This window comes from Cyberlindnera jadinii (genome assembly GCF_001661405.1).
Source record: "Cyberlindnera jadinii NRRL Y-1542 unplaced genomic scaffold CYBJAscaffold_2, whole genome shotgun sequence".
NCBI lineage: Eukaryota > Fungi > Ascomycota > Saccharomycetes > Phaffomycetales > Wickerhamomycetaceae > Williopsis > Williopsis jadinii.
The window spans coordinates 785586-808424 of record NW_017963653.1 but is presented as its reverse complement, the minus strand read 5'-3'; the positions used below and the strand labels follow the sequence as shown (position 1 = coordinate 808424).

Sequence of the window (22839 nt, the reverse complement as noted above, 5' to 3'; positions counted from 1 at the left end):
GAATTGAAAGGGACGGCCCGGTCCCAGCGTGGTTTGAGTACGAAGTACTCCACCGAAGAAGGAGTGAAACATAGAGTGATCACCAGTTTGTTGCCTAATATCTTTAACAGATGATGCTGATAGAGGAAAGTAGATGAAAGAGGACGAAAGAGAAGAGGGACAAGAGCAAGGGGAAGAAAGGCAACAAACCAACGTTTCAGAACAACCAAGCAGCAACAGCAGCGACGCCAGCCGACACTGAAAGCAACCCGCTCGTCAACATCATAGCACCACTCTCGGATTCGTCGACATCCGGCACAGTTTCGTTCGTTTCATTGGATACGACTTCTGTTTCGTTGGCGTGAGGATAGTCAAACTGTGGGATCTCTGTGCTTTCGTCATCCAGGTCAAAAACACTTTCGTCTATATCTACTGAAACTTCTTCTGTAGTTTCTACCGCCTTGTTAACAGCGTCTGGTTCTGTTGTTTGAAGGTCCGCCGCAGCTTGAGCCAAAGCAACAGCTGAAAGAGTCAATGTGATGAAGAGCTTGATGTACATTTGTTGAACCTTTAAGATATCAAGTGATAGTGATCTCGTTTTGAGCTGAATACCAGGAAGAGAACATTCATTTGTGAACAGTCAATCCTCTGCCTTTATATCCAAAGTGAGAATTGTGACACAAAAACATAATTGCTGCTCTTACACAATGGTGAGCCCTGTTCTTTTAAGTTCTTGTGGCATCAATGACAAAAAATGCTTTGTTTACGTTTTGACGTAAACAATTTGAGGTGAATAATGTAACTACGACAACCAAGAATGCAAAACAGAAAAAAAAAAAGACGCAAAATGCCGGCGGCGCTATGACTCAATGGGGGAAAACAACGGGGAGAAGAAGGAGTCAAAAAAGAGAAAACGCCATATGGGAAAAAAACTGTGGCTTTTGTTACTGATTAGACTCAAAATTTTCCCGCTTTCTTGTGTATTTCTCTCATCTTGCCTATATACTCTTGAAGTTAGCTATCAGAATTGCAACAATCATGGTTAAAAACACTTCAATCAACACCTTAGTGGTGTCTTCATACAATGGCGATCAACACAACGCCTCAGTTGCTCCGTTGTACCAAACAACCACGTTTAAGCAGAACTCTTTGACCGATATGGGAGAGTACGACTACACAAGATCTGGTAACCCGACCAGAACTCTTCTTGAGCAAAAACTGGCAAAGATCATGAAAGCTGAGAAGGCATATGCTGTTACAAGTGGTATGGGCTGCTTGGACGTGATCACGAGACTCCTCGGTCCTGGTGACGAAGTTATTGCTGGTGATGACTTGTACGGTGGTACCCATAGATTACTCACTTTTATGCACAAGAAGGGCGCCATCAAGTTGAAACACATCGACACTACCAACACTGAAGTGGTCAAGAAGACATTGACCAAGAACACCAAAATGATATTCCTCGAGTCCCCAACCAACCCTTTGATCAAAGTTGTCGATTTGCCAGCAATCTCAAAGTTTATCAGAGCCAACTACCCAAACTGTCTCATTGTCTTTGACAACACCATGATGACGCCTTTGTTGATTTCCCCACTAGATTATTGCGATATCCAGTACGAATCCGCAACCAAATATCTGAATGGTCACCACGATATCATGGCTGGTGTCATTGCCGCCAGAGATCCAAAGATCATCCAGGACTTGTACTTTGTAATCAACGCCACCGGTTGTGGGTTAGCTCCATTCGATTGTTGGTTATTACTCAGAGGATTGAAGACATTGTCTATCAGATTTGAAAGACAGCAACAGAACGCTTTGAAGTTGGCGGAGTGGTTGGAGAAGATTGGTTTCAAGGTGAGATTCCCAGGCTTGAAGTCACATCCACAGTACGCACTGCACAAATCCTTCAACAAAGGGTTCGGTGCGGTCTTGTCCTTTGAAACCGGTTCCATCAAGCAATCAGAGGCTATCTGTGAAGGTACCGCTATTTTCGGTGTCACTGTTTCCTTTGGATGTGTCAACTCCTTAATCTCCATGCCATGTAAGATGTCCCATGCATCCATCGATGCAAAGACCAGAGCTGAGAGAGCCCTTCCTGAGGATTTGATTAGACTCTGTGTCGGTATCGAAGATATCGATGACTTGGTTCAAGATTTGGAACAATCCTTGGTGAACAGTGGGGCCGTTAAGAAAGTTGGCAACCAACTGATTAGACAATACACTTCCAAGTTGTGAACAGATGTTATGTTCAAATTGCATATTGAGTTTGTTTTCAACATCACAAAACTACAAATCCCCATGCCATAACAGGCCACGTTAATCAACGTGACTTTCTCTTGAAGATATATGGAGATGTTTCAACATACACTTCATAAGTGATCTTTTCCCTTACAGACTGTCTTTTTTTTCTATTACACATTGCATCTATAGAGGAGGTTTCCAACAACCTATGTTTTTTTTTTTCACTTTACTGCTGCTTATATCCTTTTTTTTCTTGTTTGCTTTTTTCTCACCTCTTTATTCTAATCATTGTCATTAGAATAAAGGGAAAGGATTCACAATTCCAACATTGTTGATTCCTCATGTTACGACCGACATCCTTGGTTACAATTCCAACATTGTTTCCAATTTCCATTTGTCCAAAATTCTCTTCATTTGTTGATAAAGATGGAGGAATTATTGGACAACCATAATGACTACCGTTCAATTCCAACATTGAGCGGTCACTTGATGATCATGATGACTATAAATACAAGCGCTGGTATTCCAACATACACAGTTAGCATATATTTATGTATACAAATTTACATTAACATTCTAATGCTGAATTTATGATTGTGATGTAGTATCCAATGATGATTTGCTCTCTTTGGTGTGTTCTTCAGACGTTTTTTGATAATGCCTCGTATGCCGGCGTAACGTTTTCATAACGTTTTAAGAAGAAGAGTTTTTTATTCCTATCGAGATAGTTCAAGAGTTGTTCAATGTGATCCTTTAATGTTCCAACGCTCTGTTGGTCCATGGTTGTCTGTGCAATCAATGCAGGAAGAGAAACCATCAATCTCAGCAAATGTTCAGCTCCATATATTTGACTAGGTTCCTGATCTTTGAGCTTTGGGTCCTTTGTAATCTCCAAGTATTGTTGTCTTTCAAATCTGTACAGTAAGATGTTCCCCAGGGATCTGTTGAAGTATATTCTCATTCCTGACAAGAACTCATCCAGGATCTCATTCTCCACCGAGCTTTTCCTTCCTAACGATTGTCTAAAGGTCCTTAGCAGTGAATCCACATTTGGCTTTGTGGGTAGTGATAGTAGTTGATGTTCCTTCGTGACCAGTTCCCAGTCATCCACCAGTAATGATTTCAGAGTATCGGGAATCAGAATGTTGATCTCTGGTTTCCTCAAGTACTCCTCCTCCGTCTCCATATCCATGTCGTGACGTCTTCTGTTGGCTCTTGTGACCAATGCAGTGGATGTCGACGACTTTGAAACGTTTAGCGTTCTCTTACTATTTGTTGCTGACACACTCGACGTGCTGGTCAATGCTGCCTTCTTCAAGCTTTTCTGCAATTGCAAGTTGTCCAGTGTTAGCTCTTTAAGTCTGGAGATATCTACCCACTCATCCCACGAAGATTTCCAGCCTTTGTAGTGAATGTAATAAGTCTTGTCATTTTTCAACTCCTCAGGGATCTCATCCCACTTGACTGGCTCTTCACCGTCTTTTGTCTGAACAACGTCTTCGCCAGGTTCGTGAACTTTTACAATCTTGGCTTCGTAGAGCAAAGGCCCATGGTATGCCAGACATTTCGCATTGACAATCAAATCCGTCATGCTATCGCACTTTTGAAATCAACAGTAGTATACACAATGGCGTGTGATGTTACCTATTAGAGTGAGCTGATGAACACTGGATGAATATGCTTTGGGAAGTCGATTATTATCCGCAACTTGTGTTGTAATGCTCAACCACGGTGTTTAATCCCACTGTATGAAATTACAGACCAGAAGTGTAAGAGGAAGGAAAGATGCGAAATAACAAAAATAACATAAAAACGACAAAAAAAGCGAAAAACGAAAAACGACGAAAACCACAAAACCGAAAACGAAAAACATGTTCGCTCCAAAAGCGACAGCCCATCCAAACACCGCGAAACAAATGCATCTGCCAAAATGCGTGCGCAGGCGATGCGGGTAGGGTATTTCGGGCAATTTCCGCATTGGGCTATATCTCATACTGATAACTCCACCTGGAAGATACGCCAACATCGTCACCATCACTGCCCCCCCCATACAACACCACCCACAACGCATCATCTTTACCTGCTTTCACAATTAGAACACCACTGCCATCATAAACCTCGCTGTACCTCACCCTGTGCCCTGTCATTCTGATCGGCATCTCTATCTGAAAATTATATAACCATTTCAACCCTGCTATGTATTGCATTACAAATCTGACTAACCCCGCCCCGCCCCGTGCCCATCCTTAAACATCAACACTCATCAGCCACCGAAATGCCACCCGCACACACGCTTCTCATCCCACTTCAACAGCCTCCCACGCCATCCGGTTCTGTGTACAATGTGCCCTTGCCACACAACTCGTTTTGTGTTCACCGCTCAAATTTCACAGCAAAGTAAGGGCACAGCGCCTGCCCCCCTCGAAAAGTAAAAATAAGCACGCGAATCATATCCTTACTTTGTTTACATAATAATTGTACCATTAAAAAAGTCTTTGTTCCAAGTCGTTGGCCGATTTTTTTTTTGCTCCCCTGGGACGCCCTTTAAATTTTTGTGCGTGAGAAAGTGGAACCGTTCTGTTTTCATTTTTTCGCTTGTGTTCTTCCCCCGTTTGTTTGGTTTTTCGTCAATTCCTCCCTGTTTTGTGGAAATTGCTGTAATTTTCTCTCCAAAATCAACGACATTTGACAGCCCATTCACATTCCCACCCTGTGATTTTGGAGTCGACAAGGGGAGCACACACGACGGAAACATCAACAGAGAGGAGAAATTGTTTTGCAAGGACGTTTGATACCTTTGAGGACTGAAGAGATGTCACAGAGCCAAAACGCAAACGTTATTGGGATCCACTACAAGGTTGGGAAGAAGATTGGGGAGGGCTCCTTTGGTATTATCTTTGAGGGTGTGAACTTGTTGAACAACCAGCAAGTTGCCATCAAATTCGAGCCGAGAAGAAGCGAGACGCCTCAGTTGAGAGACGAGTATAGGGCTTACAGGATATTGGCTGGCACATATGGAATCCCCAGAGCCTACTACTTTGGTCAGGAGGGACTGCACAACATATTGGTTATCGACCTTCTCGGGCCTTCGTTGGAGGATCTCTTTGACTGGTGCGGACGGAAATTCAGCGTCAAAACAGTGGCACAGGTTGCCAAACAGATGATCACCAGAGTCCAGGCGATACACGACAAGGATCTAATCTTTAGAGATATCAAGCCGGATAACTTTTTAATTGGAAGACCGAACACACCAACGGCGAACACGGTGCACATTGTGGACTTCGGAATGGCCAAATATTATAGAGATCCAAAGACCAAGCAGCATATTCCATATAGAGAACGTAAATCGCTGAGTGGAACTGCAAGATACATGTCTATCAATACACATTTGGGCAGAGAACAGTCGAGAAGGGACGATTTGGAGAGCTTGGGTCATGTTTTCCTGTATTTCTTGAGAGGTGCATTGCCGTGGCAAGGTCTAAAGGCTCCAACTAACAAGCAGAAGTATGAGAAGATTGGCCAGAAGAAGAAATCGACCCCAATCGCCGAGCTCTGTGAAGAATTCCCTCCACAGTTTGGCGAGTACTTGACCTATGTCAGAAACTTGAAATTTGAAGAAGATCCAGATTATGATTACTTGAGATCCCTTATGGATGCTGCATTGGAGTCTATTCATGAAACTGAAGATGGATATTACGACTGGATGGCACTAAATGGAGGCAAAGGCTGGGACTCACAGATTAATAAGAAACCAAATCTACATGGTTACGGGAACCCAACTCCAAGAAATACACAACAGAATTTCCCATTGAGTGGTCAACAGCAACAACAGCAGCAGCAACAGCTGTCCTCACAGACCAAGCAAAAGGTCCATTCCTTGAATAACTCAAGATCAAAGATTCCAAAACTTGCACAGGGAAACTACTTGATGAATTCATCGCAGTATGCAATAAACTCAAACAAAGTTAGTGATCCTCAGCAAAACCTGATTGGAGATCAAAACGATCTGAGATCTGAAACATCCTCGAAAAAGGGATTCTTTGCCAAATACTGCTGCTGTTCCTGAAGTGTAATATTAAAAGAAGGGCATGTTTAATCATAATTTACTTGTATTCTGAAAGAAAGTCATACAAAATCACAACACTAAGAAGAGAAGAAAAAATGAAAAAAAAAATACAGAAACAAAAGACCGTCCTAGTGCTCTTAGATATTGAACTCTTTCATCCAGGTTGCATTTCAACATAAGGGTTATACTTGTTGCCGGTGCAGTCTTTAAATAATCGTCATGCTAATGCTTCAAGCGAGAACTGAAAGCCTTTCCGTATAGTACGTATTCTTAATAATCATGTTATGTCTAGACCATGTGAATTGACACTACACACCTTTGGTGTATTTCGTACTATCTACTTGAAATGAATTATAAATTTGATCACAGATCATTGGTTTTGATTAAGTTGTCGGTGACATGGAAAGTTAATTAACATCGAGCGCTAACAAGTTAGGTGCTCATGTATTGGGATATCATTTCGTTCAAGGAGTACCAGCAGCTTGTACTGTGTTATAGTTAAATATAAGCCATGGGCTGTCTTTCAACAAGTAACCTCATGGATAAGTCCAAAGGAACGATCTTTTCATAGGTGAAAGCAGCTTCCACTTCTTCAGAGCGTGAAACGTCAGTACTTAGTGAGTAATCTGTTCCATCGCTGTCGTGCAAAGTATCTCCAGAGACTCTTCTCGTGTTTGAAGTTTCTCCTTTCAGGAGAAGCTCAAACTTTTCAACTAAAGTAGATGTGGAATCGTTTTCAAGTTTTGTCAAAGGCTTGGACAGTGATGGCTCAAGAGTCAATGAGGAACTCTTAGCCACCGATATGACAGGAGAAGACTGTGGCGAAGCCTCGTACAAAGTGCGAGATGATGATGAAGGTGAACCTGGAGAAGACGATACCGAGAGTATTGGGAACTCGCTCAACATCTCCTCCATAATAGTATCAGAAGTACCTTCCTCCACTGTGAAAGAGTCTGCACCTCTCTTATCATGAGCACCAAGGAACGCCGAGCTATCAATAGACAGTATTTTACTTCCAGTGGAACACATATCAACAATTGAAGTCTTTGCTGCTGGGATCAAGCTACCACACTGTCTTCTCTTCAAGTTTGCATAAATGTCCTTGTCGTCTGTAAAGAATTGATCTGCCATATACTTAACACTTTCGAGACCTTCTCTGAGACAACATTCTGAAAGGTCTTCTGTCATTGGAACATCCCAGTGAATTATACAGCCGTCCTTACCACCAGTGTACAAATCAGCAGAACTCTCCTCGGACCATTGAATCGACGTCACCATGTCTTTATGGCCAGCCAATTTACCAAAGGAGTTCTGAGCTCGGATATCCCACAGTCTCACAGTTCCATCAATGTGCGAAGCTGCTAAGACGTTTGAGTCGTATGGTGCCCATTTAATACAGTTTGAGGCACCAAGGTTCTGTCTTGGTGTGAAAACGGAAGGTGTTCCAGTTGGTGCTCGAAGGTCATTCAGAGCAATACCAAAATCACCAGCTAGTGAAATCATTCCATTCTGGGCTAAAGATGCATCAAAACTCAGTAGACCCAGGTGCTGAGTCTTCAGAATTGGTAAATCTGATCTGTGGTGCATGTCCCAAAGGAAAATGCTTTCATTACAGCTGGATAGGAAGTTCTGTCGGTTGTTGATCCAATTTGGCAGCACAAGCTGATCCACGCTTATTGAACGTTGATAGTTGGATGTGAAGTGTTTCTTGTGGTTAAATCTCTTTATGATACTGGCACTCTCTTCGGAGTTGGAGTCAGGGATAGAGACGATATGTGCGGAGCCGTTTCTATGGCCTGTGAGAAGCAGGCTTTCAGCCTTATCGTATCCCAGCCACTGTGTGCTTTGTATATATGGAAGCGATATGGTTTGTTGATGTGTCAGCGACATGTCTTTGTAATCAATGTCATAGATGAAAAGGTTCGATTCGCATTTGCCTGAGGCAACGGCCAACTGTTCTGGGTTCTCTTTGTTCACAGAGATGGATGTAAGAAACAACTCGTCGTCTGGTATTCTCCAGTAGTTGGAACAGATGTTTGATTTTGGACTTGGTAGCGTCTTGTTGATAATTTCCCTGTCTGCTTGGTGATAGAGCCGGGTATCGTGTGGAGCTGATACCGATCTCATCTTGGAAGTCATCGCGTTTTGTCTAAAGAGTGTGGGTGGAGAATAGTGGTCCATGGAGGAGTTGATCGTTCAGTAAGAGCAGCTCCAAAGGAAGCTGAAGAGACACCTTCTCAACTGCAAACTCGAAGAAACGACTGTTTATATAAAAAGCACCACAACCGCTGAGGCTGGTTGTCCCATGCGAAGATAACCTCCATATGTTTGTTTTGATAAGAAATCTGGACCTCGTAGCTAAAGAAACAACGCCCGTCATCCCATATTCCACACACCACATCGCTTCATTTCTTCCGCTCAATGACAGTCAAACGCATATGTCCCTACAGTCCTACGCTATAACCATGGTTTTGTTTACTTGGCTGGTTGTCCTTTGTTTACCTTTTTCTTCGGACATATGAGACTTTGACGCAGGTGAGAAGCTTTTGCTGTGCGCGCGCGCTTTACACCGTCCAGCCACCACCTCATAAGGCCCACTTTTTTATTTGTTTGGCGGGAAATGGGTCCCCTGGGCCTGGAAACTGTGGGAGGAGTTCTGCCGAGCTCTGCGCGCTAGCTTTAACCCATCGAACTGAGCGGCATCATAGAGGACATAGTTACCGGGGAATCGGTATCAAAACATAGTGTAAACAAAGATGGACTCCTAACCAGCCATCGATAGTCGGAGGGTTTATATGATAGAGGTGGCTTTATTGGACGGTTCTAGCTCCGGTTATGGGTCCTCAGGGTAAAGAGACTACAGGCACAACGACAAATGGAGCCATGTCGTTCGCTTCCTGTGTGCAGTATACAGCTAGCTTGTCGTATTATGTACTATTGAGTGCAATTAGATGCCGCCAACAAAGTAGTCCAGCAAGTCCACTTTGGTCACAACGTGCACCGGCTTCAAGTTCTCGTCGGTGACAATGGCACAAGCGTTCTTCTCGAAGAACTTGTTCAGCTCCTTTAGAGTGGTTTTGGTGGTGATCTGCTGGAATTTCTTTTTAGACGACTTGTTGTCGTTGAATAGGTTGACATCGTCAAAGTTGTTAAGCTTTCTGAAATCGAGGATTATTGGCTCGATGTTGTCGTTCAACGACACTGATCCAGATGAGACTGATTTTAAAAGCTTGCTCAGAGTTATGAGACCGATAAGTTTCTCGGTTCCCTTTGCAAGAACTGGTAATTGATCGAATCCGTTGTCCTTAAGGAGCTTGATAACGGTTTGAACCTTCTCATCAGAGTAAACAGCCACGACGGGCTTCAGGTTCAAAGATGCAATGGTTTCGGTTTGTAAATCTTCGGCCTTTGGCTTCGTGTTGATTTCAAACCCGTTGGATTTCATCCATTCATCATCTGCAAACTTGGTCAAATAGGATCTGATAGAATCTGGGAAAACAACAACGATTGTATCCTTCTCCGTGAGCTCTGGGTGATCGTTACAGTACTTTACAACGGCGGCCATTGCAGATCCGGATGAGCCACCAACCAAGATACCCTCCTCTGAAATGATTCTTCTAGCCAAAGTGAAGGACTCCTGGTCCTCAGTCTTGTACCATTGGTCAACTGATTCTCTCTTCAAAACGTCTGGAATAAAGTCGTAACCAATACCTTCGACTTTGTATTGAGTAACATCAGTCTTGTTCAATGTCTCTGGCACGGCCAAAATGGATCCGACTGGGTCAGCACCAACAACTGTGATGCTAGGATCCTGTTCTTTCAAATATCTGGAAATACCAGTGATAGTACCACCAGTACCTGCACCTGCAACAAGGGCGTTCAATTTACCACCTGTTTGCTTCCAGATTTCGTAACCGGTTGTGTAGTAGTGGGCATCCGGGTTGTTAATGTTACCGTATTGGTCCAAGATGACACAGTTCTTGATCTCCTTCTCCAATCTCTTTGCTACACCAATGTGTGATTCTGGGGAGTCAAAAGCAGCCTCGTTTGGGGTTCTGATGATCTCAGCACCCAATGCTTTCAACACAGAGACTTTCTCATTGGACATCTTCTCTGGCAAAGTGATGATCACTCTGTAGCCCTTAACGGCACCAGCCAGGGCCAAACCGATACCAGTGTTACCAGAGGTTGGCTCACAGAGAACATAACCTGGCTTGATTCTACCTTCCCTTTCAGCCTCCTCAACCATTCTGAGGGCAATTCTGTCCTTGATACTTCCACCAGCGTTGAACAACTCAACTTTGGCAAGCACTTGGGGCTTAATCCCCAATGATTGTGGCACCTTGTTCAATCTAACTAGTGGCGTATTACCAATCAGCTCGAGAATGTTCTCGTTGAGCGCTGGAATCTTTGAATCTCTTTCAGACATCGTGGATCTCTATAATCTTCGACTTGTAGTCAATCGATGAGCTTGTGTAGTTCAGAAGGTATGGATTGAATCAGAAAATTCCTCTTCCCATTAAAGGGACCGGACAAGCTATACAACCTGACAGGCCACACCTCCCACTTGACCGCACGGCAAAAACTACTGGAACACTTGGACATAAAGAACTATCGGCTCTACAAAGGCTTCTACCTTTTTTATGTGTGATTATATACGTGTAAAGAGAGCATGATCCATGTATTAGCTGAGCAAGACACTGAAGCGTCGATGATCTACAAGTCACCATCGATGGCCTCCAATGGGTTGAAACAGTAGCGTCTCTGGAGGGAACTCATGTTGAATGATAAATGTCGTGCAGTCTGTGCGTATGACTGCGTATCAAATTCCGTCAAGCCACATGACTCGATCATCATATGGCACGTGACTGGCGAAAAATCCTACGGCACGTGACTGGTGATAAATCCTATGGCACGTGACTGGTGATAACTTGATGTGGCAATATATTCGATCTCGAGACGCATCTGAGTAGCTACGTACTGTGCGTGATAGTTAGTACATTATCGGAGGACATGTCAACGGACCACCATTGGGAAAGCACTTATATTACTGTGTTGGTGAGTTATGTGTTACTGGCCATTACCCTACTTAGCGATGGTATTGTCAGCGGCTGGATTTTTGTTGGGTTACGAACTTTAAGATGAAGCGGTGGCTCAATGGTAGAGCTTTCGACTCCAGTTGGAATAGTGCAATCGAAGGGTTGCAGGTTCAATTCCTGTCCGTTTCAATCTTTTTTTTTTGATTAAAACAGTGTATACTGTCTTTGAGGTGATTAAGCTCGTAAAAGTACTGTTAAACATGTGTTCGATCTTCAGATGACTGTCCTACATCCTGAAGAATCTTTGTTGATCCACTTTACGCGCTATCTGCGATTCTAGCCATGGTGACAAGTTAGGAAGTTCTCTGAGAGGACCATTCCAACTACCTCGAACCCAACTCGGTATCAGTTTCACAAACTTGTTTTCTTCCTTCGTGTGCTTCACCATTGACAAATGATTTAACGAACGAGGTACGTGATAAATCAGAGTGCAAATTCTCCAAAAGGAAACTATATATGATTCGTGGAAGAATTGATTTCTCTTGATGATGTGGGCTTATTAGTTTGCCATATAAGGTTGCTTGGGTCCTAATTTCTTGTTCTATAAAAATCACCGTGACGACCAATTTTTTGTGGCCCTGGCGAAAATCACACAAAGAAGTAAACAAACAAGTAAACAATCGCGTAAATAATCAAATAAACAAGCTCTACAAGTTATAGAAGAGCCCTCATACCGACAGATTCGGAGACTCAATCGCTCACATTCGCTACGTGATGGGGTCTCTTTCTATTGAAAGTGGTTTACGTGATATCTTACTCACTTTGAACAAAGACAAACCATATGTCACATCTGCACAGATACATCAGTTCTTGGATGCTACTGAGTTGAAGTTCAATGTATTTCTAGACAGTGGCTACTGGAACACGGTACGGCTTTTCATATCCAAATATCCTGACTTGGAGGTTGATAAGAATATTTTTCTCGGATTCCTGGACGATCTTCTCCAAGTGGACCTTGTCAAATACTTGAGTGAAAAGATTGATCATAATGAACAGTTACAGAGGACTTCATCTCTCGGCTCACCTTTACGGTTGAGTGAAAATCAGCCAGATGAGATTCAAATAACTGGGAACATTTCTACGAAGCCTAGCATTTGTGACTACATATCTTCATCCCCAATGAGAACTGAGCGTCTCTCGAAAAAGAAACCACGTCGAGTGATAAGGATCAGTATATTCGGTTTATTACGATCATTCTTGAGCAAATTCACAGCAGCTCTACCGTGGATTAACGTTGTGCTGTTTCTCTTTGTGATTGCTCTGCTTTTACTCCAAAATATAAATCCACACCGTCACATTTTCCCTGTGTTGAAACGAATATTCCTTTACTCTTCTACAGATGATCTATATTGGTGGCAAGAAATACCCTGGTTAGAGAAAAGAGTATGGAAATTCCTCGAATGGATGAATATTGAGGAAACTGAACCCTTGCAACGATAGAGAGTGCTTTATATAAAGTACTCAATACTATGGACAATTTAAAAGCATAAATAATAAGGTAGATAACATATGTTAAAGTGTTGACTGATGATAGGTTTACATAGCTTCACATCATAGTATACATGTGCATAGCATTCACAGCAACTCCCACCGATTGTGCGACCAATTACTTCTTTCCTGGAGTCATGGACTTCAATATTGGTTCCACTCTGCGCAAAGGATTAGTATACATAGTCTGAATACATTCACACCATTCTCAAAAGCCATGAATGAAAACCAGGTACTTACATATCTTGTGAGATTGTGATACCGGCCTTCTCCATCTCGATCATTACTATTCAATTTTTCGTTAGTAGGATTCATAGAATGTGTAAATACCTGACTTGTGCATACCATTACGCAGAGCTTCCTCGACCTCTTTATCCTTCATCATCGATATAAATCTTCCAAACCCGGCTTGCTCCTTCAACCCTTTCTTATCCACAAGCTCCTCAAAATGTCTTAGCGCGTCCATGACTGAGGGGGTGGTTTGCATCTTGTAGATGAGATCAACAACCTTCGGATTCATATTATGGTTCTCTGAGGCGTAGCATCTCTTCGAGACAAAGACTGTTGAGCTCAAACTCGACACCCGCTGCTTACATACAGCTCTGAATGACCCAATCTGTAGTGTAGCTTGTCTTCTGAACATTTTCGTCTCGTTCCCCCAATGTTTACTGTTGTCAAATGTATTGTTATGTCGTTCGATTTTTGTACATTTGACATGAGCCAATATGAGAGCCCGCAATTGACGTTACTTTTGCGTCACACACTTCATTTCGGCTATGCACCACAACGGTTCATTTACAACCAAAACAAATAGTAATACACGATACAGTGGTGGAATAGGGTATAGAACAGAGGTATATGTATATATAATAGGTACCAGGGGTATCAAGCAGCAACTCAGGAGAATTTCCATCTGTTGCCACAGTTTTCACACGTACAAAAAGTTGTTAGAGGCTCATCAGCAGATCTGGTCTGCAATTGGTAGTAACTGACCTTCTTCTCTTTACACTTACCACATGTGAATCTATCTGTGACGGCTCTCTCTTGCGTGGCGCCTTGTGCGTTGAACAGGTTCTTCTTCTTGATCTCTTCCAGTTCCTTTTTAAGGGATTCCGGCGCCAATTCCTTCGTCGACATGTTGATAAGTTGGGAGGCAGCCAATTCACCATCGATGACTCTCTGTCTCAGCTCAGGGTTATTCTTCTGTCTCAGGTTTGATGTCAACGTTCTCAGTCTCTGTGCATATTTGGAGTTTGAGCTGGTGTCCATTTTCTCTGCCTTGAAGACTTCACGTTCAATGTCCTTTGCAACGGCTAACACCGCATGAGGAGGATGTTCCGAGTCGAAGCATAGCGCGTTGTACAACACTCTAACACAGTTGTTTCTCATCTTATTCTCGTAAACCTCTGTCTTTACTCCATCATTTTTATCGTTACGAGGTTGATGGGCGACGTACTTTTCCTCTTTCTTAGGTTCATTGCCATTAGAAGGTGTGGTGGAGCTCGTTTCCGGCATTGGCTTCTTTGCAGTGACACTCCCACTCTTCTGCTTCTTTTCCTTGGAGACTTCATCCCTCCAGTACTTGATAATCTTGGTGACCAACTGCGAAATCTCCTTGTTCTCGGATGATTTGTGCTTGTTCACTGCAATACCAACTTTTGTCTCCTGATTACGCTGTCAGTAATGCCCCAGGGGAGATGGGTTCAAGACATGTATGGTTGAAGAAAACTTACTCTTAAAAGCTTCTCGGTGGGTTTGATTTCCCTCTTCAAGGTATTCAGAATCTCTAACACGATCTTGTCATCCTTGGCCTTCTCCAGATGGACAATGTGTGTCTTTATCTCCTTCGCATCCATTGTGTCGTGTGAATGATTACTAACTTCTCCAAATATGGGCGATATTAAAGAGGTGTATATCTCGTTCTCGGATAGCCAGCGCAGTCCAGTTCAATACAATTATCCACAAGTACTATGTCTATCTGCAATCTATACGACACAGCCTGGCAAAATACCTATAAAACAGGGGAAACAAACACCTATTTGGTAACCTCCACAACAACACTTCCGTCCAATGTTGATACGGAAAACACCACCGATTTTTTGATGTTGACGTTTTTCGCCCAGCAGCCCGTGTTTTCTATGTGTGTGTTTTTTTCGCGCTCCTTCGCTTGTTTTGGCGCAGGTTTCACGAATAGGCGTGTAACACCCGGACACCAACAGTAACTACAGAAAAGCGCTTTGCTGAGCTGATGAGACGATGAAGCTACAACATGAAGGTAAGAGGCATAGAAGAAAGTAAAGAAGCATGGCTGAGAGACCTCCGAGTAAAGTGATCTACATAGGTTCCATCCCGTTTGACCAGACTGAAGAGCAGATAATGGGTATGTTCTGTGAGATATTCACAACCTTTTTGCTTGAGTCGAATTGTTTACTAATAGATGGTGTATCAGACATTGCAAAGTCCATCGGGCCGGTAGTGAAGTTGGAGATGATGTTCGATAAGGACACTGGAAGATCAAAGGGATATGCGTTTGTGGAGTACATGGGTGAGTTGGTGTTTGCACTGTTTTGTGTGGTGTTTTATTAGAAGTGAAGTTGACTAACTATAGCGCTGCTGGAAGATGTTGAAACGGCCTCATCCGCTGTGAGAAATTTGAACAACTACGCCATCGGCAATAGACAGTTGAAATGTGACTACAGTCGTGAGAATACCTTGGGTAACTCAGGAGCTAAGAATAAGCTGGAGGATAGCCTGCCTCCTTTGCCTTCAGGAGCGACACTGCAACCGGGCCAGTCATATACCGACGCCATATCAATGGTGATCAACTCCCTGGACAAGTCAAGGGTGGAGCAGATAGTGAAAGATGCAAAGGCAATGTCCATTAGAAACCCAGTGCTGATGGAGAACCTACTATCACAGTGTCCACAGCTGAGCTATGCCATTGTGGAGGCGCTATTCCAAACACAGAAAGTAGACCCTAATACGGTCGCCAGCATCCTGTTGAACAACGCTACTAGTCAACAGGAATCAAGTGCACAACCTCAGCAGGGCGCTCAACAATCAGAAGCTGGTGAAGAGGAGGAGGAGCTGAGCACTGAGCAGAGAGAATTGATCAAGCAAGTACTCGAGATCCCCGATGAGGACCTGAACGCACTTCCTGAAGAGCAGAGAGAGTCCATTCTGCAGATCAAAGAGACTTATAAAAACTACGCTAATTTATAATCAACTGAATATACTCGTGATCCTTGAGAGGGTTCATCCCATTATCGTCTACCGAATGCCACTGGTTGCGTAGTCTGTGTTGGTATACAGTGTGGTTCCTACCAGTGAAGTTTTCAGCCTTTTTTTACCCACGGTGCTCGACGAAACAACAAACACTGGACAAACAACACGGAACAGACAACGGACAACTTGCTCAACACCAGGCGGCTCGTGTAAATAGATAACCCAGTAAAGCTCACTACACCTCGCAATGTCTTCGAATGCTTACTCGTTGAGAAGCCGTGGAGGAGGGTCGGATGACCGCTCTGAGAAGCGCCAGAGAACAGATCGTCACACGGATAACTTTAGAAGTAACAACGACGCTGGTAATGCTGTCGGTTCAAATTCTCGTGTCCTGTATCTAGGGAACATCCCAAAGGACTGGACGGAGTCGACTGTGCGCAGTGTTGTTGCGGGATCTGGAAGGATTGTAGATGTGAGAGTTCGTATCGATTCCACAGGTCGTACCAAGAGCTATGTCTTTATCGAATACGAAACCCCTCAGGAATCTCAAAGGGGCATGTATTTACTATCACAAGTTCTTCTGGGACCTAAGAGAAAGTTCAAGGTGGAGTTCTCCAAGGAGCAGTACAGTGATGGTCAGCCTAAGCAGGTGATGCGCATGGAGAGAAGTAATATACCGTTCTATGTCCAATTGCCTCAGGAGATGATTGATTCTGTGCCTATGCCTGACGGTTACGTGTCACAACAGGATACGGTGAAACCGCAACAGTCTATAAGCCCTGAGCCTCAGCATATACAGCCTAGCAATCCAAAAGCTGCCACTCCGATGCCAGATATATTGACGAAGGCATCCCAATATCTACCGCAGTTTAACCCTGCTGCGTTCACCACTGAGGATAAGATTGCAGAGAATTTACAAGCGTTGAATCCACCGCAGATGATTCAACTGATCTCCACTGTTAAGTCATTGGCGTCTACAAACCCTGCAATGGCACAGCAGATCTTCTCAGTGAATCCGGACATTCCAGTGGCTACGGTGCAGGCCTTGCTCCTAATGGGACTGGTGGATGCCAACGTCCTCACAACAGCTCTACAGGTCACCAATCCCACAACGCATCAAAGCATAAAGCAGGAATCACCGCTGGTGAGTCGTCCAGCAATACAACAACAGCAACAGCAACAGCAACCAGATCCAAGATGGCCTAATCTTCCTCCTAGCGCTGCTGCGAAACTCGCCTCAATGCCACCACAGGAATCCGCCACTATTGCTCAGGTCCTACAACTCGACCCCAACGTGATTAGAACTCTGCCACAGGACCAACAGCAAATGATCTACAACATCAGACAGCAGTACTTGGGGTTTAATTAGTTGATGATGCTACTATGATTCCCTAACTTACGATCTTGTTACCCGGCCTAAAAGGTGTCACCGCGGTCTTCTGTAGAAATGATTACGTAAGTCATCGCCTAAAAAAATTCTCGCCCAGTTACACAAAGCTCACTTTAATGCTTTCACTATAGAAGTGCTATAGCAGCGTTATAAGCATCACTAAAGGTATTTCCGTCATGTCTGAGTTTCGCAAGCTCGGTGTTTCCAAGTGGCTCGAGGAGTCACTCAACGCCATGAAGATTTTCACCCCAACGGCCATCCAAAAGGCGTGTATTCCGAAGATCCTAGCTGGTGAGTATACTGTATATAACATCTTGAAGATATATGTAATAGTCCATGGCTAACTATTGACAGGACACGATTGTATCGGTGGTGCTAAGACCGGTTCTGGTAAGACGATTGCTTTCGCAGCACCAATGCTCACGCAATGGTCAGAAGATCCCATTGGCCCATTTGGCCTGGTGCTTACGCCAACTCGAGAGTTGGCTATGCAAATCGCTGAGCAGTTCGCTGCACTAGGTGCCACCGCTAACATCAAGATCGCACTGGTGGTTGGTGGAGAAGATATGATGACACAGGCCATCCAGCTAAAGAATAGACCGCACTTCATAATCGCAACGCCGGGTAGACTGGCTGATCACATCTTGCACAGTGGTGAAGATACCGTGGGCAGTCTCAGAAGAATCAAGTACTTGGTGCTGGATGAAGCGGATAGACTCCTCAGTGATAGTTTCACTAGCGATCTGGAGAGATGCTTCACCATTCTACCGCCGCCTGAGAAGAGACAGACTCTTTTATTTACAGCTACTGTTACCGACGCTGTCCGTGCCCTCAAGGACAAGAAACCAAGGGAGGGAAAGCCAGATGTATTTATTCACGAAGTGGACACCGTTGATAACGTTGCGATTCCAGATAAGCTGCAGACACACTATTTGTTTCTTCCATCGTACGTGAAAGAGGCGTACCTCTTTAGTGTTTTGAGCCATGAAGACAACAAGAACCTCACAGCCATTGTCTTTGTCAATAGAACCCACACAGCAGAGGTTCTGAGAAGAACCCTGAGAAATCTTGATGTTCGTGTCACTTCGTTGCACTCTGAGATGCCCCAGAACGAGAGAACGAACTCTCTACATAGATTCAAAGCTGGTGCTGCCAGAATCTTGATTGCGACAGACGTTGCGTCCAGAGGTTTAGATATCCCGTCGGTGGAACTTGTTATCAACTACGATATACCAGCAGACCCGGACGACTTTGTACATAGAGTTGGTCGTACTGCCCGTGCTGGTAGAAGTGGTGAGAGTATCAGTTTTGTCTCTGAGAAGGATGTCACCAGAATCTTAGCAATTGAAGATAGAATCGGAAAGAAGATGGACAAGTATGAAAAGATCACGGATAACGGTGTTATCAAGCACTCCTTACAAGAAACAAGTGTTGCAAAGAGAGAGGCACTGATGGCTATGGACAAAGAAGGGTTCGGGGAGAAGAAGAGAAACCATAAGAAGAAACTCATGGAGAGCAACAATAGATCTGCAAAGAGTCATATACACAGCAAAAAGACCAAGGTTAAGTCCAAGAGAGAGGTCTAAGTGACATAGTGCTCTGTCTGGTGGAGTAAATATACAGACATTCATCTTGTTGATGGAACCCATTTGAGCTCTTCACTATGTGCTGAAATGCTATCAATTCGATATACAATTGTAGATTATAGATCAGCCATTGTTCGGACCCGAATTAACGTACGCATTGCTTCAAGATGATTCACTCTTGATCGTGACAACCCTCTGCTTGCGGAAGTATGGTCTCCCATGCTCAAACAACCATTCTTCGGCATCTTTCGCACTCACCTCCACATCACCACTTGATCCACTTGATCCGCCTTTGGCCTCTTCCAGCACCATGCCCGGGACCGAAGAGCCGTTATTGCACGTGAGGAGATGTAGCTTGCATCCTAGCAACGCATAAGCAAGGCAATTGATACAAGGAAAAGAGCACTTTGCATACCATGTGCTATGGGACTCGGCCGTAAAGAGCCGATATATTATCTCGCAGTGCACTGTATATTATATAGCATGAGCCTTGTATAATAACACGAGACGTATACCCCAGTTAGGTGCATCTATATAATAAAGCACTTTTCCCCAGGTCTTGATGAGCTGTTGAAGTGTGGATATAAGGATCATCTCCATAGTGGAAATCAGCATAGCGATGGCTGTTCCGTACAAGCTTCCAACATCAACTTTCTTCACAGTCAACACCTTGGGCCTTGCCTTAGCACTCTGGGGGCTCAAGACCGAGCTCAATAACCCATTGCCTCCTCAACTACAAGAGGCTGGCCACTACCAGTTCTTGACAGATTTGGCATTGATCGTCACGGTTCTGTCAATAGTGTCAAACTATCTGATCATGATTCCAGAAATCGGTGAGGATTTCTTCACTGTTCAGTTGACAGCAATTTTGAATGCTACAGCACTGGTGTTTGAATCTCTCATCAGCTCCATCTACTGGACGCTGAGAGCCATTGACCCAACCCTTCTCTTCCCAGATAACGAGGAAGAACGCATCATCCTGTCCACTGCTTTGGACCTGACTATTCACCTGTTCCCGGTTCTGTTCCTCTCCTCTGAGTTCTTCTTGAACAGATCAACACGGTTCCCACTGAAGTACCAAACTGTCATTGCTGCCATCTCCTTCTTCTTGATTGTCTACTGGGTGATCCTGGAATCTGTCGTCAAAGACCCATACCCTTACCCTTATGAGTTTCTCAACGTTGATCCAATCACTAGGGCCTTTGTCTTCGTGTTCATTGCATCACTTGGGTTCACATACTACTTGGCTTTCGAGTTCTTCCACAGTGTCATTGAGACTGCTCCAGCAGATGGAAAGAAGAAAGATGAGTAGTTGTTGCTCCAACGCTGTACATAAAAAGGGACATAATACTCTCGTGACCATAGTGTACATGTAGAATTAAACCTTTATAAAAGAATATCTAGTAGCCCTTCTTCTTTTGCTTGGTGATGTGAGCCCTGAGGATCTTCTGTTTGTCACGAAGTGACTTCTTGGCTTTGCCTTGGACATCTCTCTTGTGGATCATCATGACGAAGTTCTTCTTTCTGGCCTTCTCACGGTTCGTTGTGGAGTGAGGAGCATCTCTCTTACCCTTACGAGAACCGAACTTTTCTCTATCTTCACGACCTTCTTGTGCGTGTGCAATTCTTTCCTCACGTAGTTGCTTGTACTTCACTGGTCCGACCAATGACGAAGAATCAACTTCCTCCTCATTTCTACTTCTCTTGACACCCATAATCTTATCCAGGCCAGCTTGAGTTCTAAGCTCCTCAATCTTTTGGAAATCAGCAGGTGTCAAAATACGAGAAGATGCGAGCTCCCTGAAAGCAGCTTCTGGGTCCAAGCTTGGCTTTTGGTTAGCTTGCTCCTTCTTAGACTCGCCATCTTCGTCATCAGACAGGTCCAAGTCGGAATCGGAATCATTATCCTGTTGTTCCTTCTTATCCTTCTCGTCCTCTGAATCACTGATGTTGTACTCCTGGTCTGATTCCACTGTCACCCAGTCGCCGTCAATGTCTTCTTCATCTGAGCCAGAATCGACTTCCCAGTTGGCATCGTCCTCCTCATCCTCATTACCTTCGAGACCTTGATCGTTTCTCCACTGAGCCAAGAGCTCGATACCTGGAATTCCAGACACGTTGTTCTCGACACCAAACTGTGGGAGACCACGCTTCTCCCCTGAGCTGATCTCCATGGAGGCAACTTTACCACGGTCTTTACGTTTAAGCATCTCCGGTGCGACTTCTCTGTATAACGAGATCAAAGACTTTGCTGCAATGTTAACAGGTTTCGATTTGGAGCCCTTGTATTCCGTCAAGTCTTGCAAAAGAGTCTCATCAATGGCCAATGGGTTTCTGGAAAGGATTTCACGGATTGTATTGATACCAGCTGCTGCAACTTCTGGTGCAACACCATCAGAGACGAATTCATCAGCAATCTTTCTAATGACAACGTTGATCGACTCTGGTGGAACCAAATCATGGGAAGCTTGGGCAGCTGCTGCCATAATCTGTGTCACATCTCTTTGCTTTGGAGTCAAGTATTTCAAGAAGAACGAGTAAATACCGAGAACAGTCAACTTGTGTGTACCTATAAGTCTCGAGGTAAGGTTCATAAGAGCAATTTTCTGCTCGAGGTTGAATTTGTTGGCATTCTTACCGTTCATATGGGTGTCGAAAAGCTGTTCTGCAAATCCTTGAGGATCACGTAAAAGATGAATGGCTGAAAAGTTCAAGTATGTTGCAGAGTGTTTAGGTTTATCTTTCTTCTTCATCTGCTTCATTGCATTCTCCAATTTCTTCTTGGCTTTACCAGTCTTCTTGTTGATGGTCATTCTGTGCTTCATACCGTCGATATCGAACCCATCTTCATCGGAGTCTTCTTCAAAGTTCTCCTCTCTTTCCTTGTCGGCACCTAGGAAGAACTTTACACCTGAAATGGACACTTTCGTGTCTGGGTGCAATGTGGCCTGTGTCATGATCTCCACGGTACGGGAATCATCCCAGATACCTCTTCTCCATAATTCCCTAGTCAACTTTGTAGCCCACAGACCTTGGGAGTCCTTCTGCTCCAACAAATTGAACAAAAGAGCCTGTGTAGAACGATTAAGCTTTTGATTCTTCGCACCGGTATTAACTGACTTCAACAAAGTGATAAGCGTACTGTAAACCTGATGACGCAGTTGTTTTGAGTGTTGACTGTTCATGTTTGAAGCACCTGAATAAGCTGCCAGCAGTGGAAAAATCGTTTGGATGAGCGACTCCGCAGTAATGACGTTCTTGTTTCTCAACATCACAAGACATTGTATAATCTTCTCTCTTAACTCAGGGCTCAAGGATCTATGGTTCTTGGAGATCATTGTTTTCAGTTCATCAGGGAAGCTCGCCGTCTCCTTTGGGAAACAGCTACACACAGCAGTGACGAATCCAATCAATTCGGCAAGCTCTGCACTGTCTTGAGTACCAGCGTTGGCAACGAACAAATCCCTAAGAGATTCATAATGCGCGTACTGTTGAAGAAACTCCTCACGATACGACTGCGGATCACGCTTGACCAAGTTCTGAAGTAAGATGATATTGTTAGGTAGAATAGCAGCTCCTCTTTTCTTGACCATCGCTAAATAATGCACTTGATTAACAAATATAATGTGAAATCAATGTATTCAGACTGCAAACTTGAAGTGAAAGAAATGAGAGATGCCCTTTGAATTTTTTTTTCGGGCTGCATGATGAGATGTGGCCCGTACCAGCTTCTCAACACCCGAACATCTATATTGATTAATAGCT

General features: G+C 43.9%; 13 protein-coding genes and 1 non-coding gene across 14 annotated transcripts; 7 read left to right on the top strand and 7 right to left on the bottom strand.

Annotated features, from left to right (window-relative positions):
- Positions 1–196: 196 nt before the first annotated feature.
- CYBJADRAFT_171391 (uncharacterized protein) lies at positions 197–538 on the bottom strand (the record flags this gene model as incomplete). Its single annotated transcript, XM_020216212.1, has 1 exon — positions 197–538. One exon carries the CDS (start codon positions 536–538, stop codon positions 197–199), a length of 342 nt encoding a protein of 113 aa, XP_020072516.1.
- A 479-nt stretch (positions 539–1017) lies between these two features.
- Positions 1018–2214, top strand: STR3 (cystathionine beta-lyase STR3; the record flags this gene model as incomplete). Its single annotated transcript, XM_020216211.1, has 1 exon — positions 1018–2214. The coding sequence occupies one exon, from the start codon at positions 1018–1020 to the stop codon at positions 2212–2214; it is 1197 nt and encodes a 398-aa protein (XP_020072515.1).
- A 530-nt stretch (positions 2215–2744) lies between these two features.
- On the bottom strand, positions 2745–3993 carry EAF3 (Eaf3p). The gene has a single exon (XM_020214401.1). The coding sequence runs from the start codon at positions 3809–3811 to the stop codon at positions 2861–2863; it is 951 nt and encodes a 316-aa protein (XP_020072514.1). The 5' UTR covers positions 3812–3993; the 3' UTR covers positions 2745–2860.
- Positions 3994–4784: 791 nt separating this feature from the next.
- On the top strand, positions 4785–6414 carry CYBJADRAFT_166204 (casein kinase I homolog). Its single transcript, XM_020214400.1, has one exon. It carries the CDS (start codon positions 5033–5035, stop codon positions 6284–6286), a length of 1254 nt encoding a protein of 417 aa, XP_020072513.1. The 5' UTR covers positions 4785–5032; the 3' UTR covers positions 6287–6414.
- A 170-nt stretch (positions 6415–6584) lies between these two features.
- On the bottom strand, positions 6585–8754 carry DSE1 (Dse1p). Its single transcript, XM_020214399.1, has one exon. The coding sequence runs from the start codon at positions 8465–8467 to the stop codon at positions 6785–6787; it is 1683 nt and encodes a 560-aa protein (XP_020072512.1). The 5' UTR covers positions 8468–8754; the 3' UTR covers positions 6585–6784.
- Positions 8755–9188: 434 nt separating this feature from the next.
- CYS4 (cystathionine beta-synthase CYS4) lies at positions 9189–10860 on the bottom strand. The gene has a single exon (XM_020214398.1). It carries the CDS (start codon positions 10713–10715, stop codon positions 9234–9236), a length of 1482 nt encoding a protein of 493 aa, XP_020072511.1. The 5' UTR covers positions 10716–10860; the 3' UTR covers positions 9189–9233.
- Positions 10861–11429: 569 nt separating this feature from the next.
- CYBJADRAFT_t36 lies at positions 11430–11514 on the top strand. The gene has a single exon. It is a non-coding gene; the product is annotated as a tRNA-Trp (tRNA).
- Positions 11515–12047: 533 nt separating this feature from the next.
- On the top strand, positions 12048–12886 carry CYBJADRAFT_166200 (uncharacterized protein). Its single transcript, XM_020214397.1, has one exon. The coding sequence runs from the start codon at positions 12100–12102 to the stop codon at positions 12823–12825; it is 726 nt and encodes a 241-aa protein (XP_020072510.1). The 5' UTR covers positions 12048–12099; the 3' UTR covers positions 12826–12886.
- CYBJADRAFT_48052 (uncharacterized protein) lies at positions 12871–13570 on the bottom strand. Its single transcript, XM_020217727.1, has 3 exons — positions 13219–13570; positions 13114–13159; positions 12871–13034 (listed from the first exon to the last, which is right to left on the bottom strand). Exons 1-3 carry the CDS (start codon positions 13514–13516, stop codon positions 12992–12994), a joined length of 387 nt encoding a protein of 128 aa, XP_020072509.1. The 5' UTR covers positions 13517–13570; the 3' UTR covers positions 12871–12991.
- A 130-nt stretch (positions 13571–13700) lies between these two features.
- Positions 13701–14948, bottom strand: DST1 (transcription elongation factor DST1). Its single transcript, XM_020214396.1, has 2 exons — positions 14607–14948; positions 13701–14538 (listed from the first exon to the last, which is right to left on the bottom strand). The coding sequence occupies exons 1-2, from the start codon at positions 14727–14729 to the stop codon at positions 13771–13773; spliced, it is 891 nt and encodes a 296-aa protein (XP_020072508.1). The 5' UTR covers positions 14730–14948; the 3' UTR covers positions 13701–13770.
- A 393-nt stretch (positions 14949–15341) lies between these two features.
- Positions 15342–16152, top strand: RNA15 (Rna15p). The gene is made up of 2 exons (XM_020214395.1): positions 15342–15418; positions 15494–16152. Exons 1-2 carry the CDS (start codon positions 15361–15363, stop codon positions 16093–16095), a joined length of 660 nt encoding a protein of 219 aa, XP_020072507.1. The 5' UTR covers positions 15342–15360; the 3' UTR covers positions 16096–16152.
- Positions 16153–16273: 121 nt separating this feature from the next.
- DBP8 (ATP-dependent RNA helicase DBP8) lies at positions 16274–19259 on the top strand. The gene is made up of 3 exons (XM_020217059.1): positions 16274–17448; positions 17631–17779; positions 17843–19259. The coding sequence occupies exons 1-3, from the start codon at positions 16346–16348 to the stop codon at positions 19072–19074; spliced, it is 2484 nt and encodes an 827-aa protein (XP_020072506.1). The 5' UTR covers positions 16274–16345; the 3' UTR covers positions 19075–19259.
- A 434-nt stretch (positions 19260–19693) lies between these two features.
- Positions 19694–20386, top strand: CYBJADRAFT_160886 (uncharacterized protein; the record flags this gene model as incomplete). Its single annotated transcript, XM_020213567.1, has 1 exon — positions 19694–20386. One exon carries the CDS (start codon positions 19694–19696, stop codon positions 20384–20386), a length of 693 nt encoding a protein of 230 aa, XP_020072505.1.
- An 88-nt stretch (positions 20387–20474) lies between these two features.
- Positions 20475–22667, bottom strand: SDA1 (Sda1p; the record flags this gene model as incomplete). Its single annotated transcript, XM_020216210.1, has 1 exon — positions 20475–22667. The coding sequence occupies one exon, from the start codon at positions 22665–22667 to the stop codon at positions 20475–20477; it is 2193 nt and encodes a 730-aa protein (XP_020072504.1).
- Between the last annotated feature and the right edge of the window lie 172 nt (positions 22668–22839).